General features: G+C 63.1%; 1 protein-coding gene across 4 annotated transcripts in view; it reads right to left on the bottom strand.

The window, feature by feature from the left end:
• Positions 1–316: 316 nt before the first annotated feature.
• The window catches only part of MROH1 (maestro heat like repeat family member 1), a 60,943-nt gene continuing 40,788 nt past the window's right edge, over positions 317–20,471 (bottom strand). For all 4 annotated transcript variants that reach the window (XM_075140970.1, XM_075140972.1, XM_075140971.1 and 1 more), the window contains 10 exons: positions 20,262–20,458; positions 12,726–12,863; positions 11,221–11,335; positions 8,961–9,107; positions 7,037–7,225; positions 5,691–5,843; positions 5,440–5,574; positions 5,066–5,168; positions 4,023–4,088; positions 317–1,017 (listed from right to left, as the gene is read on the bottom strand). In XM_075140970.1, the coding sequence (XP_074997071.1) occupies positions 932–1,017; positions 4,023–4,088; positions 5,066–5,168; positions 5,440–5,574; positions 5,691–5,843; positions 7,037–7,225; positions 8,961–9,107; positions 11,221–11,335; positions 12,726–12,863; positions 20,262–20,458 (1,329 nt within the window). In that variant the 3' untranslated portion in view covers positions 317–931. The remainder of the gene's footprint in view (positions 1,018–4,022; positions 4,089–5,065; positions 5,169–5,439; positions 5,575–5,690; positions 5,844–7,036; positions 7,226–8,960; positions 9,108–11,220; positions 11,336–12,725; positions 12,864–20,261; positions 20,459–20,471) is intronic.

The raw sequence follows: 20,471 nt of genomic DNA, 5'->3' as shown, positions 1-20,471 counted from the left end.
CCCGAAGGAGAAAAAGAACCTGGAGGTGACCAGAGCAGGGAGCTCCAGTGTAGGGACGGGAGCTCGTGACAAGGAGCAGGGGAAGCCGGGGCGGGACCAGCTCGGGGGGGACCCCATGAGTAGAGCCAGGGCCAGCGCTGGGCCTCCCCTTTGGCAAGGGGGGAGAAGAGACCCAGCATCTTCCGCCAAAGGGGAGCCCTGCGCAGGCGGCAGTTTCCCCTGTGCCGCTTGCTCCCCACAGGCCCCCCAAACCCCCCCCACGCCCCCGCTCACAGAGTGACGGGGGCCACCCCTCCCCTTCATCCCACCACAACGCTTGAGGAGCAAAGAGCTTTATTTAAAAATACGTTTATGTACACGTGTGTCGAGAAGACGCTCACATTCATTGAGTAGGGCCCCAGGGGGGCAGGGCCCCGTGTTCAGCATCGGGGAGCAGCAGGGTGGGACGAGGGGCTGGAGGCAGCTGGGGGGGCTCAGGCTCCGTCCCGCTCCTGGCTGAGTGGGAGCCGCGCAGGGAGCCCAGGGACGCCGCCTGCCCGCGGCTCCAGGCCCGCTGCGGCCCCTTCTTCCCTCCGCGTGCTGCCCCCAAGGTCCCCTGGCCAGGACCCTCATCCCATGTCAACCAGGACCCCGCAGAGCAGCCCGTGGAGAGGAGCTGTGTGCCCACCGTGCCCTCCAGCCACCGCAGTACCGCGGCCAGGCCGAGCCAGTCCTGGAGGAGGGTGGTGGAGGCGCTGGGCTGGGTGGGCTCCCGCCGGCTGGCGAGAGCGGAGGAAGACGATGGGGCTGCCGCGGAGGCGGGCGAGCTGGGCCCCAGGCGGGTGCTCGATGCAGGAAGACGTGGCAGTGCCCGTGGGCGCCCCAGGCTGTGGGGCTCGTGGCGAGGAGCCGACCCAACTATTGCTGCGGTGGAGCTGGAGTGCACCGGGGCTCACAGGATCCTGACGAGGCGGCCCAGCGTCTCTGCCACCTTCACACGGACAGCGGGGACGGGGTCCTTCAGGAGCAGGTTCAGAGCTGGAAGGAACAGAGCACAGACATGCCAGGGGCCACGGGGCCAGGGCCATCCACGCCTGGCCCCAGCCGCGTCCTGGCTTCGCTCCATCACACAAGGAAGGAAAAACTCCACTCCAGTCGCAGGGATGCTGGGCCCCTCTGCTGGCCCCCTCCCTGCTCCAGCCCCGCCACACACCCCAGGGGAGAACAGGCACCCTAAGTCCTGTTCAGCCCCCCAGCAGCCCCTCAGCTCTGCAGCCCAGGGGACCGATGCTGTGGCAGCAGGATGGTGCTGTGGGGGCTGCTGGCCCTGCCTGCCCTGTGCCCTGGGGTGGTGGGACTGGGAGGGCTCCCTGGGGCGCGGGGCTCAAACTGGGGGAGCTCCTCCTGCACTGCCCTGGGGAGGGGGTCAGGGGCCAGGGAGGAGAGCGGAGCCGGGAGCTGAGCCCCCGGGGGCCCGCGGGGCCGTGCAGACACTCGCTGGGCCAAGCCTCCCCTATCAGCGCGATTTCCTAATGCCTGGAACAGCTCCCGGTAGTAAGAAAACAATCCAGGTAGTTTTTCCTAGCAGTAAAAGTATAATAATATTTTTCCAGTAGCTTGTTTACCCGGCGCAGGAGAGCCCTCGCCTCCCTCCCGATCCCCCCGCTCCCGCGGCGAGCCAGGCTCCCCTGATTTATGCGCCCGCTTGCTTCCCGCTCGCGGCATCCTCGCGCCTCGCTGGGCCCGGCCGTGGGGGTGCCCCGGGGCGGGCTGCAACGCCGAAGCCCCCCCAACCCCGCGCGGCCGAGCCACTCAACACGGGAAGCTCACGCAACCCAATCCAGGCCTGCTCGCTCCAGCGATTACTCACACGCGGGCAGATTATCTTTCACTTGTTTCAAACAGACAGGCCTCTTTCTTCTGGAAGGGCTCAGGGAGCCAACGGAAAGATAGTTTTTCCTTTTTTAGTGTTTTTTAAGCTCCCTTGGAACAATCCAAAAGTTTCCATGCATTACTATATACTATGAGGTCACTAGTGACAGGGAAAAAATCCCTGAAATCCAGGAAAATTACTTAACTCTGCTCCAAAATGCCACCAGCTTCAAGTCGACTTTTTATTAGCCCTTCATAACGAGCTTTAACTCTGCCTTTTAACGGTTAACACGTTACAAACAAACGCTGCGAGTCCCCTCCTGCTGACGCTAAGCCACTGCAAATGCCCCGCGAGCCGCCGGCCGAGGACCAGAGCTGGCGGTGCAGCCCGGTGGGGCCGTGCTCGGATGCGGGGCTTGGGGTTCGCTCGGCACCCACCAGCAGCGCCCCGCTCCCGGGTGAGCTGCAACCTCGGCCCCGGGATGCCCGCAGGGTGCAAACCAAATGCCATCTCAGTATCCCCACGCCCACCGCTCGGCCCCTTGCAGCACCTTGGCTTCCCAGGCCCCCCGAGTCTGCTGCCCGCAGGTGCTGGGCTATCTCGGCCATGGGTCTGGCTTCATGGGCCGACCATGAGGTCATAGAATCATAGAATCATACAGGTTGGAAAAGACCTCTAAGATCATCGAGTCCAACCATCAACCCAACACCACCATGCCCACTACACCATGTCCCTAAGCGCCTCATCTACACGTCTTTTAAATACCTCCAGGGATGGTGACTCCACCACTTCCCTGGGCAGCCTGTTCCAAGGCCTGACCACTCTTTCAGTGAAGAAATTTCTCCTAATGTTCAATCTAAACCTCCCCTGGTGCGACTTGAGGCCGTTTCCTCTCATCCTATCGCTGTTACTTGGCAGAAGAGACCAACCCCCACCTCGCTACAACCTCCTTTCAGGTAGTTGTAGAGCGCGATGAGGTCTCCCCTCAGCCTCCTCTTCTCCAGGCTGAACACCCCCAGTTCCCTCAGCCGCTCCCCATCAGACTTGTGCTCCAGGCCCTTCACCAGCTTCGTTGCCCTTCTCTGGACACGCTCCAGCACCTCCATGTCCTTCTTGTGGTGAGGGGCCCAGAACTGAACACAGGATTCGAGGTGCGGCCTCACCAGTGCCCAGTACAGGGGCACGATCACCTCCCTGCTCCTGCTGGCCACACTACTTCTGATACAGGCCAGGATGCCGTTGGCCTTCTTGGCCACCTGGGCACACGGCCGGCTCATGTTCAGCCGCTGTCAACCAGCACTCCCAGGTCCTTTTCCTCTGGGCAGCTTTCCAGCCACTCTTCCCCAAGCCTGCAGCGTTGCCTGGGGTTGTTGTGGCCCAAGTGCAGGACCCAGCACTTCGCCTTGTTGAACCTCATACATTGGCCTCGGCCATCGATCCAGCCTGTCCAGGTCCCTCTGCAGAGCCTTCCCACCCTCCAGCAGATCAACACTCCCGCCCAGCTTGGTGTCATCTGCAAACTGACTGAGGGAGCACTCGATCCCCTCATCCAGATCGTTGATAAAGATATTGAACAGGACCGGCCCCAGTACTGAGCCCTGGGGAACACCGCTCGTGACCGGCCGCCAACTGGATTTAACTCCGTTCACCACAACTCTCTGGGCTCGGCCGTCCAGCCAGTTTTTTACCCAGCGAAGAGTGCACCTGTCTGAGCCGTGAGCCGCCAGCTTCTCTAGGAGAATGCTGTGGGAGACAGTGTCAAAGGCTTTACTGAAGTCCAGGTAGACCACATCCACAGCCTTTCCCTCCTCCACGAGGCGGGTCACCTGGTCATAGAAGGTCGGGGACATTCCCCGTGTCCCCCAGCTCACCCAGGGACGCAGCCAGGTGCTGCCCGGGGGCAGCGCCGGATCTCACCGCACGGGCGCATCCGGGAGGGAGCGGGATCCCATTGCAGCCTCGTCCCTCTGCGATGGCCTAAAGCTGCCGGTCCCCGGGGGCCCGCGGGAGGCTGCCCACGCGCCGGCCCCGAGCGCCGAGCAGGAGCCTCAGGCACAGCAGCGCCAGGGGTTGGGGAGCCCCATCTCGCGGGGCTGAGCTCCTGCTCCAGAGGGCAGAGGCGAGGCCCCGCTCCCCAGCGGCGAAAGCCGTGGCGGCAGCACCTACTCACCCGAAATGAGTTGGTCCAGGTCCACTTGCTGGCAGTGGTCTTCGTCCACGTGCAGCACGAGGAAGCCTGAGGAAGAATTTCAGTCAGGGCTTGGTCTGGATGCCCCTGAGGAGCCCCACGCCTGAGAAGACGGGTAACGGCAGCGCGCCGCTGGGCACTGGGCCACTCGTCCCTGCGTCGGCGCGCTGTGCGCAGTCTCAGTGGAAGCCCCACCACACGCGCTCAGATGAGGACCACCGCCGGCGTTGTACACACAACTCCGACTCGTGTGCACCCTAAGGAGTCGACTGCCAGCGTTTCTGCCTCCTGCAGCTCTGGTAACTCGTCCTAAAGCACCGCTGGGCACATCCCAGCACAGCGCAGCTCAGGTCTGCACCGAGAGCGGCAAAACCTCCCCCCCCGCGCAATCTCCGAGGGGTAGAAGCAAGGCTGGGCGCTACCCACCCTCCTCAGAAAGGAGGGACTGCAGGAACGCTCTGAGCTGGGGGCGCGGGGCTGAGGCAGCTCTTCTGGCTGTGCTGCTCGCCTCACCGTAACCGCACCCGCATGCTGCACCCCGAGCCTGGAGACCTTCAAAGTGATGGACCGAGCTGGTCCAGGCCCCTGACGGGCATCGTCTGTGCAGCCCACAGCAGCCCACTGCTGCTGCAAACCAGGCCTGTACGGGCATTGCCCACGGTGGTCACCCACACCGTGGCATGACCTGGCCACCTGCTTTCTACCTCAGCTGGTCACAGCAGACACCGTGCACCGAGCCAGCACTAGCGGCAGGAGGCTGGAGAAAAGTTCCTGGGGTGCTGGCACCGCCTGGGGACATCGCACGTGTGCCCGTCCCCAGGCCTGGGCACAGCAAGGCGCAGGTCAGCGCTCGGCAGGACATGGAGGCACCACATGACCTGGCCGTTTCCAGCAGTGCCCTCCCGGCAGAGCAGGGACCGAAAGCATTCCCAGGACAACAGGGACGGGCACACACCCCTTCCGCGGAGAGGGCAGCAACGCGAGGCCTGAGGCGCGGTTTGGGAGCAGGACGCCAGCAGCCTTACCGATGAACATGGGTGCGGCGGCTCGGATGTCCACCCAGTTGCTCTTGAAGTAGAACAGGTTGGTTAAGATCAGGCGGTTCAGCATCTCTGGGTAGCTCTGCATCTAGGAGAGAAACAGCCGCCGAGGAAGTCACGCGGGACACGAGACCGGCTGCCTGCAGCGCTGGCACCATCTCCTGGAAGCCCGGAGCTCCAGGGAGGCCGAGGTCAGGCCAGGAACACACCTGGGCTGGGGGGGACTTGCCCCGTGCGGACACAGGGGCAGGACCCAGAGGACCTTATGGACCAGCAGCCCCCGCACGAGCCCCGCGGGGCTGCGCCGAGCCCCGCGGGCAGCGCTGGCACCGGTGCCACGGGCTCTGGCAGCCGCTCACCAGGTGTTTGCAGACGTTGTTCATGAACTCCCCATAGTGCAGGCTCCTGTCCTCCCGCAGGTGGTTGAGGAACATGTCGCAGAGCCCCTCGCAGCCCATGTTGGGGCCACACATGCGCAGAGCAAACTTGCAGGCCTGCAGCACAGAGAAGGGAGGCTGCAGCGGGCACTCGAGAGCTCGGCACCTGGCAGGATCCCCACGCCGAGGCGGAGGACCCCCGTTCTTGCCGGCCAGGGCAGCAGGGCACTCACTTTGACAACCTCCGGCTTTGGGTCCTGGAGGTGCAGCAGCAGCGTCACCAGCCCGTTCAGGATCTGCTCGAAGAAGACTTCGCAGTTGCATTCGCTGAACTTGGTCAGGTTGCCGAAGAGCAGGATGGACGACTGGCGGAGGTCGGACTGCTCCTGCAGGCAGAGGGGACGAGCAGGGCTCAGCGGGGACCGACCCGCGCTGGGCATCTCCCGCCTCGGGGGACGCGCCTGGCAGTGCTGCTCCCACCACCCACCGCCTCGCTTCTCAGGCTAGAGGGCATCGGAGCAGCAAGAGAAACCCTGCCTTCTGTCCTGAACCCTCGGCAACTCCTTCCCAGGACGCCCCGGTCCTCAGCTGCAGGACTTCAGCTTTTTTTTTGGTTTTTGAAAACCATTTTAGGTGATTCTTCACCAGGAAATAACAAAACCACCCATGGGCTGAGGACAGGCTCTGTTGGGGGTGTAAATTCACTCCCTCCCATCTAATGACTCCACAAAAACACGGCCCCCCGCCTCTTCATCCCAAATCTCAGCCACCATCATCCCCGTTCGCTCCTGCTGGTCCAGAGCCCCCCACCAGCCGGCAGGGAGCACCCGGGAGGTGCTGGGGTCTGAGGACGGGGGTCTCCACGCTGCACCCTCCAGCCCTCCGAAGGGGCAGCGCAGCCGCACAGCTGGGGAGGGAGCTGGGGAACGCCTGGCTGCAGTTCCGCTCAGGCCAGAGGGAGCAGCGGAGAAGATGACACCCACAAAGCCGGAGCGTGGGGCGCAGCAAGGGCCTGGCCAAGGGGGGATGCTCCCGGCGGGACAGGAGCAGCTCAGCGGAGGAGCAGAGGAGAAGGCTCAAGCCCAGGGCCGGGCTGCAAGCTGAGCAGGAGACGCACCAAAGCGCCAAGCTTCCCCGCGGTGATGCTGAGGGGTTTTGAGGATGAACAGAGACTGCTAAAGGCAGCAAAACCCCCGGGGACAGACACCCACAGAGGACTTCCCTGCTCCCCCCGGCCTCACCCTGCCCTTGCTCCTACCCCGGGGCACCCCCGTAACCCAGCTCTGGCTCAACCCCGCGTCCAGAGCCTCCTGCTACCCGGGGGGAGCCGAGGTCCAAGCAGACAACACAACAGGCACCGCCGCTTCCCAACGGCGCCGTGTCCTTACGCAGCCTGTGCTGAGCTCCCAGCCGGGGACACGGCACCCCAACCTCCTTCCCAGCTCCGCAGCGCTGCCTGCACCCCGGGATGCAGCACCCAAGCAGACTCCTGCTCCTCCCTCGCACCCCCCTGCGTTAAGCAGGCTCTGGCTCGGCAGACGAGCTCGGCCTCCCTGGTGCAGCCAGGGCGCTGCCTTACACTGTCAAAGAAGGGCCGGATCCTGATGGCGATGTGGAGGAGCATGGACTGGATATCCCTCTCCTCCACGTGATCCAGGAGCTTGGAGAGACTGGACATGGCCTCGAGCGCAACCAGGTTGTGGGGGTCATCTTTGTCATCCATGCCGTTGACCATGGACGCCAGGAGCTTGGCCCCGTGCTTCCTCACCTGCAAGGGAAGCGGCGAGAAAAGCGGTCCCCGCGGGGCCAGCCTGGCAGGGGCGCGTCCCCTGGGTGCCCTGCAGCAGGCTCCTGCCCCACGCCGCGCTTCCAGCCAGAAGGAGCTGGAAGGAGACTTAAATTACGACTGCCGCGGGCAAAGTGTCTTCGGCACAGGCCAGTCATTGCCCGCGGTAACTGCTTACCGCAGCCACCGGTTCCCTCCCGCTGGAACCATCAATGCAGGATTTCTCTGTGTAATTAGAGCTGGTGTACACACAGCAAAGGGGGAAAGTGAGTTTGCATAAGCCACGTTAAGTCTGCCGTCACTTAATTCTGAGCGCTCGACTCTGCAAACTACGCCGTGCTACCCAGCGTGTCTCAGAGAGCCCGGCTGGGAAGCGGCAGGGACGGACAGAGGGACGGCTGTCCCTGAGCCACCCGGGACGACAGGCGCCCTGGAGCCCAGCGCCCGCCCAGCCTCGCCGGGCTGGCATCGCTCCGGGTTGCCCCAGCAGATCAGGGACAGGAGCACCCGCAGCACGGTCGGGGAGGCAGCTCTCCTGATGGGCTGGAAACCCGGCTGCACTCACTGTGCCCCCGCTGGGGCGAGCGGAGGAGCCGGCAACAGCTCGTCTCTGCCATCGCCCTAATTGCACGGGCTCGTCGCCACCCTCCTCATCCTCGCCGGGCTGTGCTGTCAGCACTGCTGGTTTCTTGCTTACCCGAGGCAGCGCTGCGGCTCGCGCAGCCCAGAGCGCCGGATGCTGTGAGAGCAGCGGCTCTGACCGGGCGATGCCAGCACAACGGTATTTTTAGTAGCTACTTATATTTTAGCAGCAGATCACGGTAGCGTATTGTCTGTCTCGGGGCTGGCCCGTCCGTGACCTCTTCCCGGGGTTTGGCGTGGGCAAGCAGAGGAGCGGGGCGCCTGCCAAGCCCCCACGCTGCCGCCGATCAGCTGTCAGGTGAGGAGAGCTGCGGGGTCAGGCCGGCAGCCCCAGGCAGCCCGATGCTCCCGCGCCTGCGGGGTTTGCGGCATCAGCTCCTCTCCCGGGCAGGAAAGGGGGTTTCAGCCGCCGCTTCCCGGCTGCAAGGTGCGTCTGGAGCCTGGCGGGGACCAGCCGCCCCTGCGCATCCTCAAGGCGAAGAGCTGCGGGCGCAGAGCGCCCTGTGCCTGCCCTCCCCGTGTGCCACTCCAGGACGCGCCTCCGGCACAAACCACTGCGACCGCAGCGCTTTGGAGAGTGGAGATACCGACTCCTGCCTACCTGAACCCCATCATCGGGATCAGGGGATCACTTTGCTTTTAAGGATCCATTTGTCAGCCGGCAAAACCACCAGAGCAGCAGGCAAGAGCGATGGGCTCACAGGTCTTGCACAGGCGCGATGCTGCTGCCCGTGTGGGCAGCCCCACAGGCGACCCGGCTTCTTCGGGCCAGCCAGCCTCCCCCCGGGACGCCAGGCTTCCCCCCAAAGCCAGGCTTTTACACAAGTGTCTCCTAAAGCAGTCAGAACTCTGAACCGGAGCAGTCCCGCAGTGCCTGCCTGCGGCGGCGACGCGCAGGACAGCTGCCACCTCCGTTTTGGAGGTGCCGTCACCAGGGCGAGGAGGTGGCCGACTGTCCCGTCCGGAGACCCGCCTGGTCTTGGACGAGCCGCATCTCCCGGTGGCTACGTGCTCCCTCCTCCCACCCAGCCCTGGCCAGGACTCTCGGGCCGAGCAGCGCGGAGTTCGCACTCACCTTTTCCGGCGAGCCGCAGGCGATGTTGCCCAGCCCCCGCAGAGCCAGCATCCGCACCAAGATGCAGGCGTCCTTCTGCCGCCCCGTCACGTTGTCCATCATGGTCTCCAGCAGGAGCAGGTCATTCACCACGTTACTATTCAGGAGCTAAAGCAGAAGAGAGCCTCAGCATCGACAGGACAGGGGCCCCGCGAGCCACGAGGGAGATGATGGCTGTGTTTCGGATGCTCTTATTCCTTTACGCCAGCGAAGAGCCCCAGCAGACTGGATCTGCCCCCCCCGTAGGGATCTGCCCCTCACCCCATATCCACGCCATCCAGAGGCAGGGCTAGGGGAGCCCTCAGCCCCGGCACCCCAAGGCAGGCACTTGGATGTGGGGAACCTGCAAGAATTTGTAAGATGTAAATTGAGAAAACTGAGGACCCCAAGTTGGGAAGAAGCGGGAAGCCCGGGCGAGCACCGACAGCCGGGAGAAACCCACGAAACCCACACAAAAGCCAAATCCTGGCCCCCGAGACCCCCAGCCAGGCGAGATGAGGTGGGCTGTGAAGAAGTCGGGGCATTTACAGGGATGGAGGCCCAAAGCGCATCCCCTGGGCTGCGGATCCCAGAGCAGCCACCGTGTTCCCCGAAGCCCCCGGGAGCATCCCCAGCGGCTGAGCAGCAGCAGAACCGGAGCTTTTGGCGAGCGGCTCCTCGTTCCCGGAGCGCTCTGAGCGGCGCTGGGAGGAGCCGGCCAGGCAGAGACTCAAGGAGACTGATGCAGGAGACATGGCTGGAGGGAGACAGCAGGGCTGCTCTCCCGCTGACCTTCCTAACCGAGCCCCCGGGTCGTGGGGAGAGCCACGTACGGAAGCGGGCCGTGCTCCAAGGAGCGCTGCTGGCCCTCCCCGCTGGGGCCCGGCTCATCCTGCATGGATCAGGCTCCGCTTTATGGAAAGGAGGTTTAACCGCCGGCAGCAGCGGGGTCGGCAGCAGCCCAGCGCCGACGGGGCACTTCTGGGTTAACGACCACCGGCGCGGCTGCCCGGGGCTTTAGCTCCTCTCGGGCAGAGCCCTGCTCTCTGCTGCTGCCCAGACCCAGGGCAGGGGCCGGGTCCAGGCTCCAGCCACGGCGGGGGGCTCCCCACGTGCACCCGCTGTCACCTGCCACCCCTGCAGCGAGGGCAGGAGCCCTGGGGCTGAGAGGGACCCCGGGGCCGAGAGGGACCCTGCGACACGAGACCCAGCACCCCGGAGCCTGATCCACATACAGGCAACCGAGAGCTTGGGCCGGATGCCCGTGGGCAGCGAGGGCTGCCGGTAGCCACGTGCAGGCCCCGATGGCACCCCAGAGCTGCCCCCGGGTCCCAGGGGCTGGCACGGAGCCCCCCGCCCTGCGGGGACGAGGCAGCGACAGCCATCCTGGGGCAGCGGCTGCACCTCTGCTGCTGCCCGGGGGTCTCCGCGGAGGCCGGGGGAGCAGCGGCTGCCGCACCCCGGCCCCGTGCTGCCCGTCTTCCTGCTGCTCCAGTGGCCGTTCCCCTCCTCGCTTCCCCTCTGTCATCTCCGTCACTGGCACGGCCGAGAGAAAAGGGACTGAGCTCTCACCTCATCAGTTTTGAGAGAGGGAGACACAGGCATTTGCTTCCTTCCCCTCCAGCTCCACGGTGAGGCAAAGCTGCTATTTTAAACCCTTTAAGGATGCAGAGAGCCAACCACACTCCAAAACTAAAGCAGATTCTGGGACAGGCTCCAAGAGCCGGGCCGGCAGCTCCCCCAGCCAAACAGAAAATAAAAACAGTGCCTTAATCCCAGGCTGCTTAAGCAGCTGAGAATTTAAAAGGTGGTTTATAAGGGGGGATATAGTTCTGCATTGTTGGCATAAGGTGCTCCTTTATGTAACGAAAACTCCTCGAGTGGCCCAGGGCTTTAAGGTGGTATGTACGGAGAGATAGTGTTACAGTCTGCTGGCTGCGCTGCGGCGAGGGGAAAGGACTTGAGTCACTTCATTCCTTAGGGTGGTACGTAAGGACGGAGTTACGGTTTGCTGGCTCATGGCGGTGATGTGTTCAGAGTTGGACTCCTGCAAGCGCTTCTCTGCCATCCCCTCTACCAGAGGGTCGGGAAGCCGAGGAGGACCGGCAGAGCCTGCTGCAGGCAGAGCCCTGCCGCAGCCTAACCCTCATCCCGGCCGCTCTCCAGCCGGGCAGGGAAAGGCGGCCGGCCGGCCAGGAGCTCAGCCGCGCCGCTGTGCCTCCCCGCGACACCCCCTGCTCACCTCGGCGAAGAAGGCGGTGGTGGTGATCCTCTGGCTCTCGAAGACGCTGCTCAGCGTCGGGATGAGATTCTTCACGATCAGGGGCAGCCGGGGGCCGGCGTGTCGCGCCATCGCGCTGCGAACAGAAGCGGCACGCGTCACCCGTGCCGGCTGCCCACACCGGGGGCTACAGGTGGCCCCTGGACCCCGGGGGGGCTTCAAGGAAGCTGGCGAGCCCCTCCGCCCAGGGCTCTGCGAGCCACCAAGCGCAGTGAGGTGCTGGCACCGAGCCCTGTGCCGTGGGGCTGCCACAACGTGCCCCTGCTGAGCGCCACCTCCTCCTGTGCCACAGGACGGGCAGCCACAGCCCAGGGTGCTTCGGGCACCGTGAGCAGCAGCGGGGCCACGGGCAGCCGAGTGGGCAGCGCACGGGAGCTGCCTGCGCTACCCGTCTTTCACGCTTCTGCGTCCTGCTGCTGCGCAGAACCAGCAATTTGATGTCCAGGACGGAAAAGCCGGTGGCCCTGGCCTGACATCGTCCTCTCCTGCCACGAAGCGCAGGGCAGGACCGAGCCCACGCCTGGTGCACGCCGGGCACCCTGGCAGGAGCCTGCTCCGGCAGACCTTGGCCAGGAGGGACGGTTTTTGTTTTGGATGAGACACTCTCAAGTGTTTGGGAGGTTCAATAAAGCATTTTTGCAAATACTGGAAAATCCCAAACCGCTTGTCTCCTCCGCAGCCGTCCAAGAGCTATTAACGGCACTGGGTGGAGGGACAGCGAAGTCCCCGGCTGAACCAGGCTCCACCGAACCGGACCGTGGGCTGCGGCCGTCCCTCGGCCTCGCAGCCTCACGCCAAACTCGCTGCCTTTGGCACGAGGTTGCGCAGCCGCCGCGGGAAGGACAGGCAGCTGCCAGCCAGCCATCTACAGAGGTTGGATGCTGCCACAATACCCGATGAACCGCAGGGAGATTTCAGCAGCAGCGAAAGGAAAAAAAATTTCCATCCAAGACTTTTTGGTGTCCGTCCTACCTTGGTCAGACGGGAACAGCGAGCCTGAGCCCTGACAGGAGCGCAGCGAAGCAGGTGATAGCAGCAAGGGTTTGGCTGACGTGCCTGAAGAGCTGCCGCACAGCCCAGCGAGGGGCACGCCGGGCACACCGGGCACGCCGCAGCGGGGCACGCCGCAGCGGGGCACGCCGCAGCCGCCAGCTGCATCCAGCCCCACCGCGCTCCCAGGAACACCGCTCATCCCCCACCCGGGCTGCTTCCAGCGAGCTGGGGACAGAGCTGGCCACCCCGTGGCGGGCAGCAAGGCAGAGCCCCACCGCCAGTCCCTCGGTGATGCTGCGGGAAGCCAGTGGGACCCTCCACGGGCTTTGATGCATCGCAGCTCCCCCGGGACACGGCGCACCCCCTCCCCGCTGGCTGCGGGGTGCCGTCCCGCTCCCAACGGCCGCAGCGCAGCTCTTGCACCGAAGCTAGAGGAGATACCGGAGAACCAGTGCGCGGCGCAAGCGTCTTACCCGGCGAGCACGGTGATCCCATCGTGGTGCCTCTCCGGAGTCGCCATCAGCTCCCAGCCGCCGGCGCTGCCCACGGCCCTGGCGACCTCCTCGCTGCCCCCCCGGGCCAGCATGACCTTCAGCGTTTCCACGGCACAGCTGGGGAGAGAAGCACGGCGGTTCGGTTAGGGCAGGCTGCCTGCCCTGCCTGCAGCCCTGCCCGTCCGGCAGGTCGCAGGACGGCAGAGGAGGGACCTTCTTGCCCGGGGAGTGCTGGGACACGCGGGAGGTGTTCGGGTGCTTGAGGACGGGATGAGTTATGCGAGGGCTTTAGCTGGAGTGAGACGAGCCCATAACTCACTGCTACTTCCATTTACACCATGACGTTTGCCGTTAAAGTGATCCAAGACAATAGACTGAAAAGTAAAGAAGTCCAGAACTACTTTAAGGAGGGTTTTTTTGCATTAATATTTTATAGGTAGGGATTATTTTGCTGCAAGCACAGAGCAACATATGGGAAACATACATTATCCTGTCAAAACAAAACAAATATTAGCAATGGATAAATCTTAGCCTTCAATACAAGCAAGAGGAATGTAGTTACCACACACACAAAGAAAACATAATTTAGTAAGAGTGTCTCAACACGAGGCTTTCTCAGCTTATGAGCTGGGTTCCTGCTATTCTGGCTTCTCGTAGGGATGGGCCACGCTGTGGTGACAAGGGACAGGCGCTTGGAGGGACCCTCACCCCCGCCGAGCCCCAGGAGGCTGCAGGGTCCTCCCAGCCACGTCCCCCAGCAGCTGCAGGAGCCCCAGAGAGCCCGGCTTGTCTTAACGAAGGAGATCCCCGATCACGCCTCTCGCACGTCCCAAGTTGAGACTAACAATGGGAAATAAACACTGACCCACCACACGCACAGAAAACACTCCCTGCCGGGCCAGCCCCGAGGCTTTCGGCAGCGTGTGCTGCCCTTGCCCGCACACTTTATCGGGAGCCGGGGCTGGGTTCCCCCAGGGAGGAGTGTCCGGAGGAACTCACACAAGCGGAGCATCCTTAAGGGCCAAAGCCGAGCACCTGCCCACGGCAAAAGCACAAGGAGCAGGAAAGGCGGCACGCAGAAGAACGCAGGTTTGCTTTTCTGCTTGGCGCAGCCACGTCTAGAGAAAGCAAGAGGTCTCCGCTGCGTCCCCCGGGAGCCTGAGCAGACGCTGGCGGGTCCCGCGCCGCGCTCACGCACGGGGCACGCAGCGGCCGGTCAGGCAGCGCAGCTCCGGACCCGTGGGGCAGACGGTGCAGAAGCCTCAAGTCTGTCCTGCAAAACCCTCCCAGAGGAGCCCACCGAGGAGCCATCGAGCTGGCTCCGTTAGTGACGGCAAACGGAAAAGCAGGACGACGAGCGCTTGCTGAGCCAGCTTGCTCAGCTCTTGTGAAAAGCCCAGACCGGCGGAGAGTCTTTCAGCGTGCTTCAAGCATCCCTGCACCGTGAAGACTACAGGACAACACGGAATTAATTACTAATTAAAGAAAGCCTTAGGCAGAAGTATTCTTCCACCGTCTGTCCACGCCAATCTGCCGGTACACGTAACAGTCCTAGTTTTACCGTTTTCAAGTGCGGCCACACAGCCCTTTGGAGTTTTTCAGCTAGTTTTCAGCTGGAGACCGCCCAAGCTGCTGCAGCGCGCGCAGCTCCCCGAGCCGGCTGCAGCGGTTCCTTCCCGAGAGCCGTAGCCGAAATTACTAAGTGACGTGCAAGAGTCTCCATTTAGAGAGGCCCTTCCACAGAGCAAGTCTCTGACCTCGAATATCCCTTCCAGCAGCCTGGAATAAAACCCAGGCTCCTTTTTCATTACAGCAGTCGGTTCAGCGGGGAGGTACAGCGTCCGCTTCACGAGCTCCTGCCCATTTGGAGCAGGAGACCCAGACACCTGCCAGCTCTGCCAGCCCGGTAGCGGGCAGCTCAGCTCCCCAGCAGCCGAGCATCCACCGCCAGCCTCGGCCGGGGCCGAGCACGGCCCTGCAGACTGGGTCCGACACAGCAGAGCTCTCCACAGGCTCCGGCACCGGTGCTCAGCAGCACCTCTGCCTACAGGTGCCCATCCCCGTGCTCTCGCTCTCCCTAGGGCACAAATCATCACCGCACACTGCCACAGCACTGGGCATTTACCAGCTCTCGCTCTGCCCAGCCCCAGAAGACCGAGTCAGCCTCCCCGCCCCACGACAAGGTTGACCGAACCCTGCCGTGTTTATACGGTATCTCTCCAGCCTCTCAGCCCATTCCTGGGGTTCTCGCCCTCACTGGCAGGGAGCCCCCCCGCCCCAAAGCCAACCTGAATCGCACTTCAGCTTTGGTGCAATGGAGAACCCCCTCCTGCAGCATCGTGAGGGCCACTAACATTTCTGCAGAGCAAGAAAACTCCATAAGCCTCAAAACTCAAAGCTTGCACACAGGTGAACCTGTAATTCAGTCCAAGAAAGTTGCAGTGGGATTTAATTTCTTGCAGCATAAGAAAACAGCAACAAAAAAGCCTCCTGGCAGATGCTCACGGACAAGAGAGGCCAGTGAAGGCCGAGGAACTCCCCACCAGCTCCTTGGTTGTGGACAAGGTCTGCCAGGCAACGTCCCCCACCAGCCGGGTGCTCGCGGGTGGCTCCTCAGGAGGGACCGCTCCCGACAAAGCCCCCGCGCCGGCTGCGGGATTCCTGCTCCGCTCGAACCTCCCCGAGGTTTCGGCTCCCAGCCCGCAACTCCAGGCTCTCCCGCTCCTTACCAGGAGCTAAAAAGCCTGGAGCGAGCGCAGCGGCTTAGCCCCCACGCAACCCGCGGCTGCTCCTGCAAGACAGATGGTTCAAGCCGCTCATTCACAAGGTTTGCTTTTTCCACAGTGTCCTATAGACACTTCCTTCCTTTCCAACAAAAGCCCGTGTCTTCCAACCTCCCTTTCCTGCCAAGCTATCATATTCACCTTTACCATCTCTCTTTGGCATTTAAATATCATGAAGACTTAGAATTCAAAACGCGTACAGGAAATTACTTTGATATTGTAACCAGCTCCTGGGACAAGGCTGGAATTTCACATCCCCGCGGTTTTTCTGCGCGTCGGACAAAGACTGTTCCCCCTCCATCAATCAGCGATGACTTCATGGACGCGCAGCCACGGCTACCTGCCCGCACCCACGCGCGGTAGGAACAGGGCTCGCAGCAAAACCACGCGCCGCTCCCCGCCCCTCCGGTCAGTCCCCAGAGATTTCTGGCAGGGGCCGGCGTGAGGCAGCCCCCCTCCCTGCTCCCCAAATGCAGGCGACGTCACCGGGGACTCACAGCTCCGATGCAAGGCCAGGACATGGCTGCTCTGTAACAGCTGCAAGATCAAGTGGAGATTTGAGAAGCGGCGCTGAGAAACCCAACGCAGCGCACGCGCGCCGGCCGCGTCTGAGGAGCGGCGATGAAGGAGCCTTTTTCCCTCCTTGAGGACACTGACGCCGCGTGTGTCCCACCGCAGCGAAGCGGAGCATCGCCAGCACGCCCGCGTTTGGACCAGCCCTGGCGCTGCCAGCTGCGAGCTCGGACCAGCGAGCAAGCCCCTCCGGTACAATCCTGCCCAGCTTCACCCAGCAAAGCCCAGGACCAAGGTGGCCGCCTCGACCAGCGGCAGCAGGAGGGAGCCAGCCTCCGGCAGCGCCGCTCCCCGGGGGCTGCAGGAGCGGGGCCGGGGGGCTCCCCCATCCCACATCTGGGATGCGGGTGTCGAAGAGCTGCTGCCTGCTCCCAATCTTCTGGCTGGCACATCGGCTCTCCCTGCAACGAGGATCCAGGGACTCCCGCATCCCGAAGGGTCACTCCTGGGATCGACAGCTGCCTTGCTGCCGCGGGAGCGCCCAGACAGGAGCCTGGGGAGGCACGTGGGCTCACCCAGCCCCAGCCCCGCTCCACGGACGGAGCTGCGGCCCCGGCCACAGTTCAGCACGTTCTGGTTTGTGTCCCCAATGCTGTTTGGAGCCCAGACACTTCTGGAGGAAGAGCAGTCATTTCTGGCTCCTGCGTCTCCTTCCCTGGGAGGCAACCAGTTGCTTTGAGTTTCCTTCGGTACTCCCTGTGTTACGGTACGGGGTCTGGCTGGGATCTGCCCGTGCCTCCCTTCCAGGAGTCGTTAAGGGGGAAGAGCATGACGAGAACAGACAGTTCTGGCTGCACGAGCCCAAAGCCACAAAGGCAGCGCGAGCGTCCGCTCCCGTTGGGGGGATCTGCACGAAGCCACCCCGAACCGCAGCCGCTGCTGAGCAAAACACCCCGAGGGGACGGGGCAAGTGCCACAAGTGACACGGCCAGCGCCAGAACGGCCACGGGGCAACCCGCGCTCGGCATTAATCAGCCCGCTCCTCCAACACATCGGGTTTGTTTAATTTTATTCTAACATGTGGTCTAAATAAAACACTAATCAGATAGCAGCCCTGCCATCCAGCATAACAACCTGTTTCCACTCATTACATCTCCCTGCTGGAAAAGTCACCCTCTGCGTGAGCAGCAGCTTTCCGAGATGAAGACAGGGCCCACCACGGTACGGCGGCAGATGGGGGGATATTGCTCGGTGTGCCCAACGCCGCCGTCCCAGTCGCTCCGCTCGGGGTAAGGAAACGGCCTTTCTTCACCACTGGGATCTGACAAATGAATTGTCAGGTGATGCTAGAGCCCTTTTAGCTCGCTGCCGCTTTGTCTGCTTTGTGGGCTCCTCCAGGCTTTTTTTTTTTTCCTCCCCCCTAAGACTAACGATAGCCTTTAAAAAACCCAAGTCTGGAAACCCCCAGAAGGATAAAACTGAAAATCGGGGCACAGCTCCCTCCCCGCGGGCCGACCCAAGTTCCAGGAGAACCTTTACACATGGAGCTGGGGGGGGCAGGCAGGTGGCTGCAGAAGCAGCTCCAGAGAAGGGGTCCCTGCCCTCCGATCCCCCCGTAAGCCTGCAGCACCTCCTGCCATCGCTGCCTCGGGTGTGGTTTAACCCCAACATCCCCATAAATTTAAAGCGCTTTAAATCTAACGCAGGTACTGCTCGTCAGCCAGACCATTTGCTGCAGGACGAGGGCACCTGCGGTCGCAACACCAGGGCTGCACCGCGGCAGACAAGCCGCCAGAAGCGGGGCTGAAGGCCGAGGGGCACCAGTGCTGTTTCAGACACTAAATCCAGCGCAGGCAGGGCGGACAGCCGGGATGGCTGGTGCCCGTCGGCACCCAGCCCAGCCCCGGAGCAGCTCCATGAGGGTCCCCACTGTGTGCGGGAGCAGGGCTGTTTGCATCTTATTCACAGCCACACCACCCATGGAGGCTGCAGAGAGAAGCCCTGGTCCTTTCTCCTGCAGGTCAAGGCATCCCCCAGGTAGCCCAGAGGTGCAGGAGAGAAGAGCAACCCCTTCGTGCTGCTCAGCACAGGCAGGCTCCCGCAGAAGCACTGGATGGAGCCGTGCAGGGCACGGCCAACGGCTGGAGCAGCAGCACTTCACACCCACCCAGCGCGACGCCTGCAAGAAGCTGGGGACCTGCATACACCGACGGGACACGTTCACGGGTCCGGCAGCACCGCCACACCCCGGGTTACAGCCTCACGCTCCCGGAAGGGGACGCGCCGAAACCCAGGGGCGGGAGAGTCCTGCAGCTTGCCTAACGTGGGCTCTGCCTTCACAGCACCCCACCTCTCCCAGCACAAAGGCTCTGCTGGAAACGTCCAGGAGCTGACGATGCTCAGCAAGTCAGCCAGCGCGGCACTCGCAGGCTCAGAGCGACGTGGAACGACAGCCTGCGCTGGCTGCGGATCCCGCAGACCCTGGCAGAGGGGTGCAGCGGTCTCCTCCTCCTCTGCAGCCAGGGGAAAGCCTCACTGCAGAGGCCCTTTCAGCATCCTCGCTTTCTAAAGGTGACAACAAAGGGCCAACACAGGTGCTGCTCCGCGCCAGCAAACACCCTTCGGTGTTCGAACCGGGCTGTCTGCCTCGAGCAGAGGATTATTTAGCAGCTGCGGCGACTCTCACCTCGGTCCAGCCATTGGCCCTTTGGGGTTTCAGGGGCTCTCACAACAGAGAGATCATTTTTACAACACTCTTTTAAAATCCCGAAGAGCCAGCCCCAGGGAGAGGCCAGGACCTGAACTCACCTTTTAAAAAGCTGCTGATCGCATCCCGCCAGGTCGGGCAGCGCGGAGGCTGCTGGCGTCGCAGGTGGGCGGTGCATCACCCCACTGCCCGCCCGGCGCATCGCCGCTCGATGCGGCTATTTGAAGGCGTTTGCCCAGACCAGAAGATGCAGTGACCCTACGCGCCGGGGCAGGGCAGCTCCTCCGGGGCGGAGCACGGCCCTGGCAGGCAGATACCCCAGCCCCGGTCGTACCGAAGGGGTCCTGCGAGGCCCCATCCTTTCCAACGTGAGCCAAGCCCGAAGCGGGCCAGGGTATTTCTGCCACCGACCTTTGACACTGAAGTGTTACTGTTGGGTACAGCCTTGGCCGGAGGTAGCCAAACCGTTACGGTTTTGCTCAAGTTGGGATGCGGCGGGCAGAGGGCAGGGGAAGGCGAAGCTGCCAGCAGCAGGTCCCTGCACGTGAAGGGAAGTCCCACCTTCGGGGAGATCCTCAGCACCGCAGAGGCACGCACAGGCTTGCAGGTCGTAAAGGGAAAGCTCATTAAAGGCTGGTGACAGGCAACACCACTAATTTCTAAGCCCCCTGCCAGGGGAGCCCCTCAAGCAGGAGCAGAACAAGCCAGAAGCGTCACAGAAGCAGGGGCCGGGCAGCTTGCCACAACCAGGCGGGGGGCACAGCGCCTGGAGAGCGGCTGTTTGGGACCCGAGCCCTCCCCGCCAGACCCCCGGCTCTCCTCAGCGGTGAGGGACCCCATGGCTGAAAGCACGGAAGGAGGACAAGGCAGATGAGGTGGCTCGGCACTGCCACCTCTACGTGGGGGAAGACGGCATCGTGGCCCAGCGCTGTTCGCTCAATGGGCAGCAATTCGGCGCGACCGAGACACGCTGCAGCCATCGACGTGACGAAGCCAGAAAGTTTGCTCTTTCCAGCTTCCCCTCCTCATCCTTCACGGAAGCGGAGCCATCCTCCCTCCCCAAGAAACGCTCATCCGCCCCAACGTGCCCAGCAAGCCCCGGGGGGCCCCGCCGAGACGCGCTCCTGAAAGCCAGCGGGGCTTTTTCGGGAGGCTGCAGCAGTAACCCAAGCCGGCAGGGCTCTGGCACTGTGGCTGCCCGAGCTCTGAAAAGCACATCTTTCACTGCAGAGGCTGCAGAGGCGGCTGATTTAATGCTTCCCAATTTAGAGATTGTGTTCTGCAGAAGAGAACACACCAAAAAAAAAAAAGAAAACCAAACCCCCAGAGCCCAAACCGCACCAGAGGTCAGGCCGTCATACCTAAGGCGTTATGGCCCGGGTGTTATTACCCAGCCCTCCGATTGCAGACGCAGCGCACGCTGTGGTGTTTGTACAAACAAAAATGAGTTCCACATGGCAGGTAGGCGCGTTCCCTCCGCGCCGGCCGCCCAGCGCCCCGGCTCCGCCGTACCTGCAGGGATGGAGGCTCCGGGGGGCCGGGCCGTGGCTGCTGCTCCTCCTCTCCCTGCTCTGCAGGTTCTTCGGTAGCTGAACACCCACGGTGCAGCTGACGCGCAGCAGGAGAGTCACAAACAACGGCGGGTAGAGTCCCAGCACTGCTGCCCCAGACTCCGGAGCAGACATGATCTCATACAAAGCACATGTGGCCTGGAGAGAGAGC

Source organism: Calonectris borealis, chromosome 2 (assembly GCF_964195595.1).
Source record: "Calonectris borealis chromosome 2, bCalBor7.hap1.2, whole genome shotgun sequence".
Lineage (NCBI taxonomy): Eukaryota > Metazoa > Chordata > Aves > Procellariiformes > Procellariidae > Calonectris > Calonectris borealis.
The sequence above is the reverse complement of the archived record's forward strand: the minus strand, read 5'-3'. Positions and strand labels throughout refer to the sequence as shown.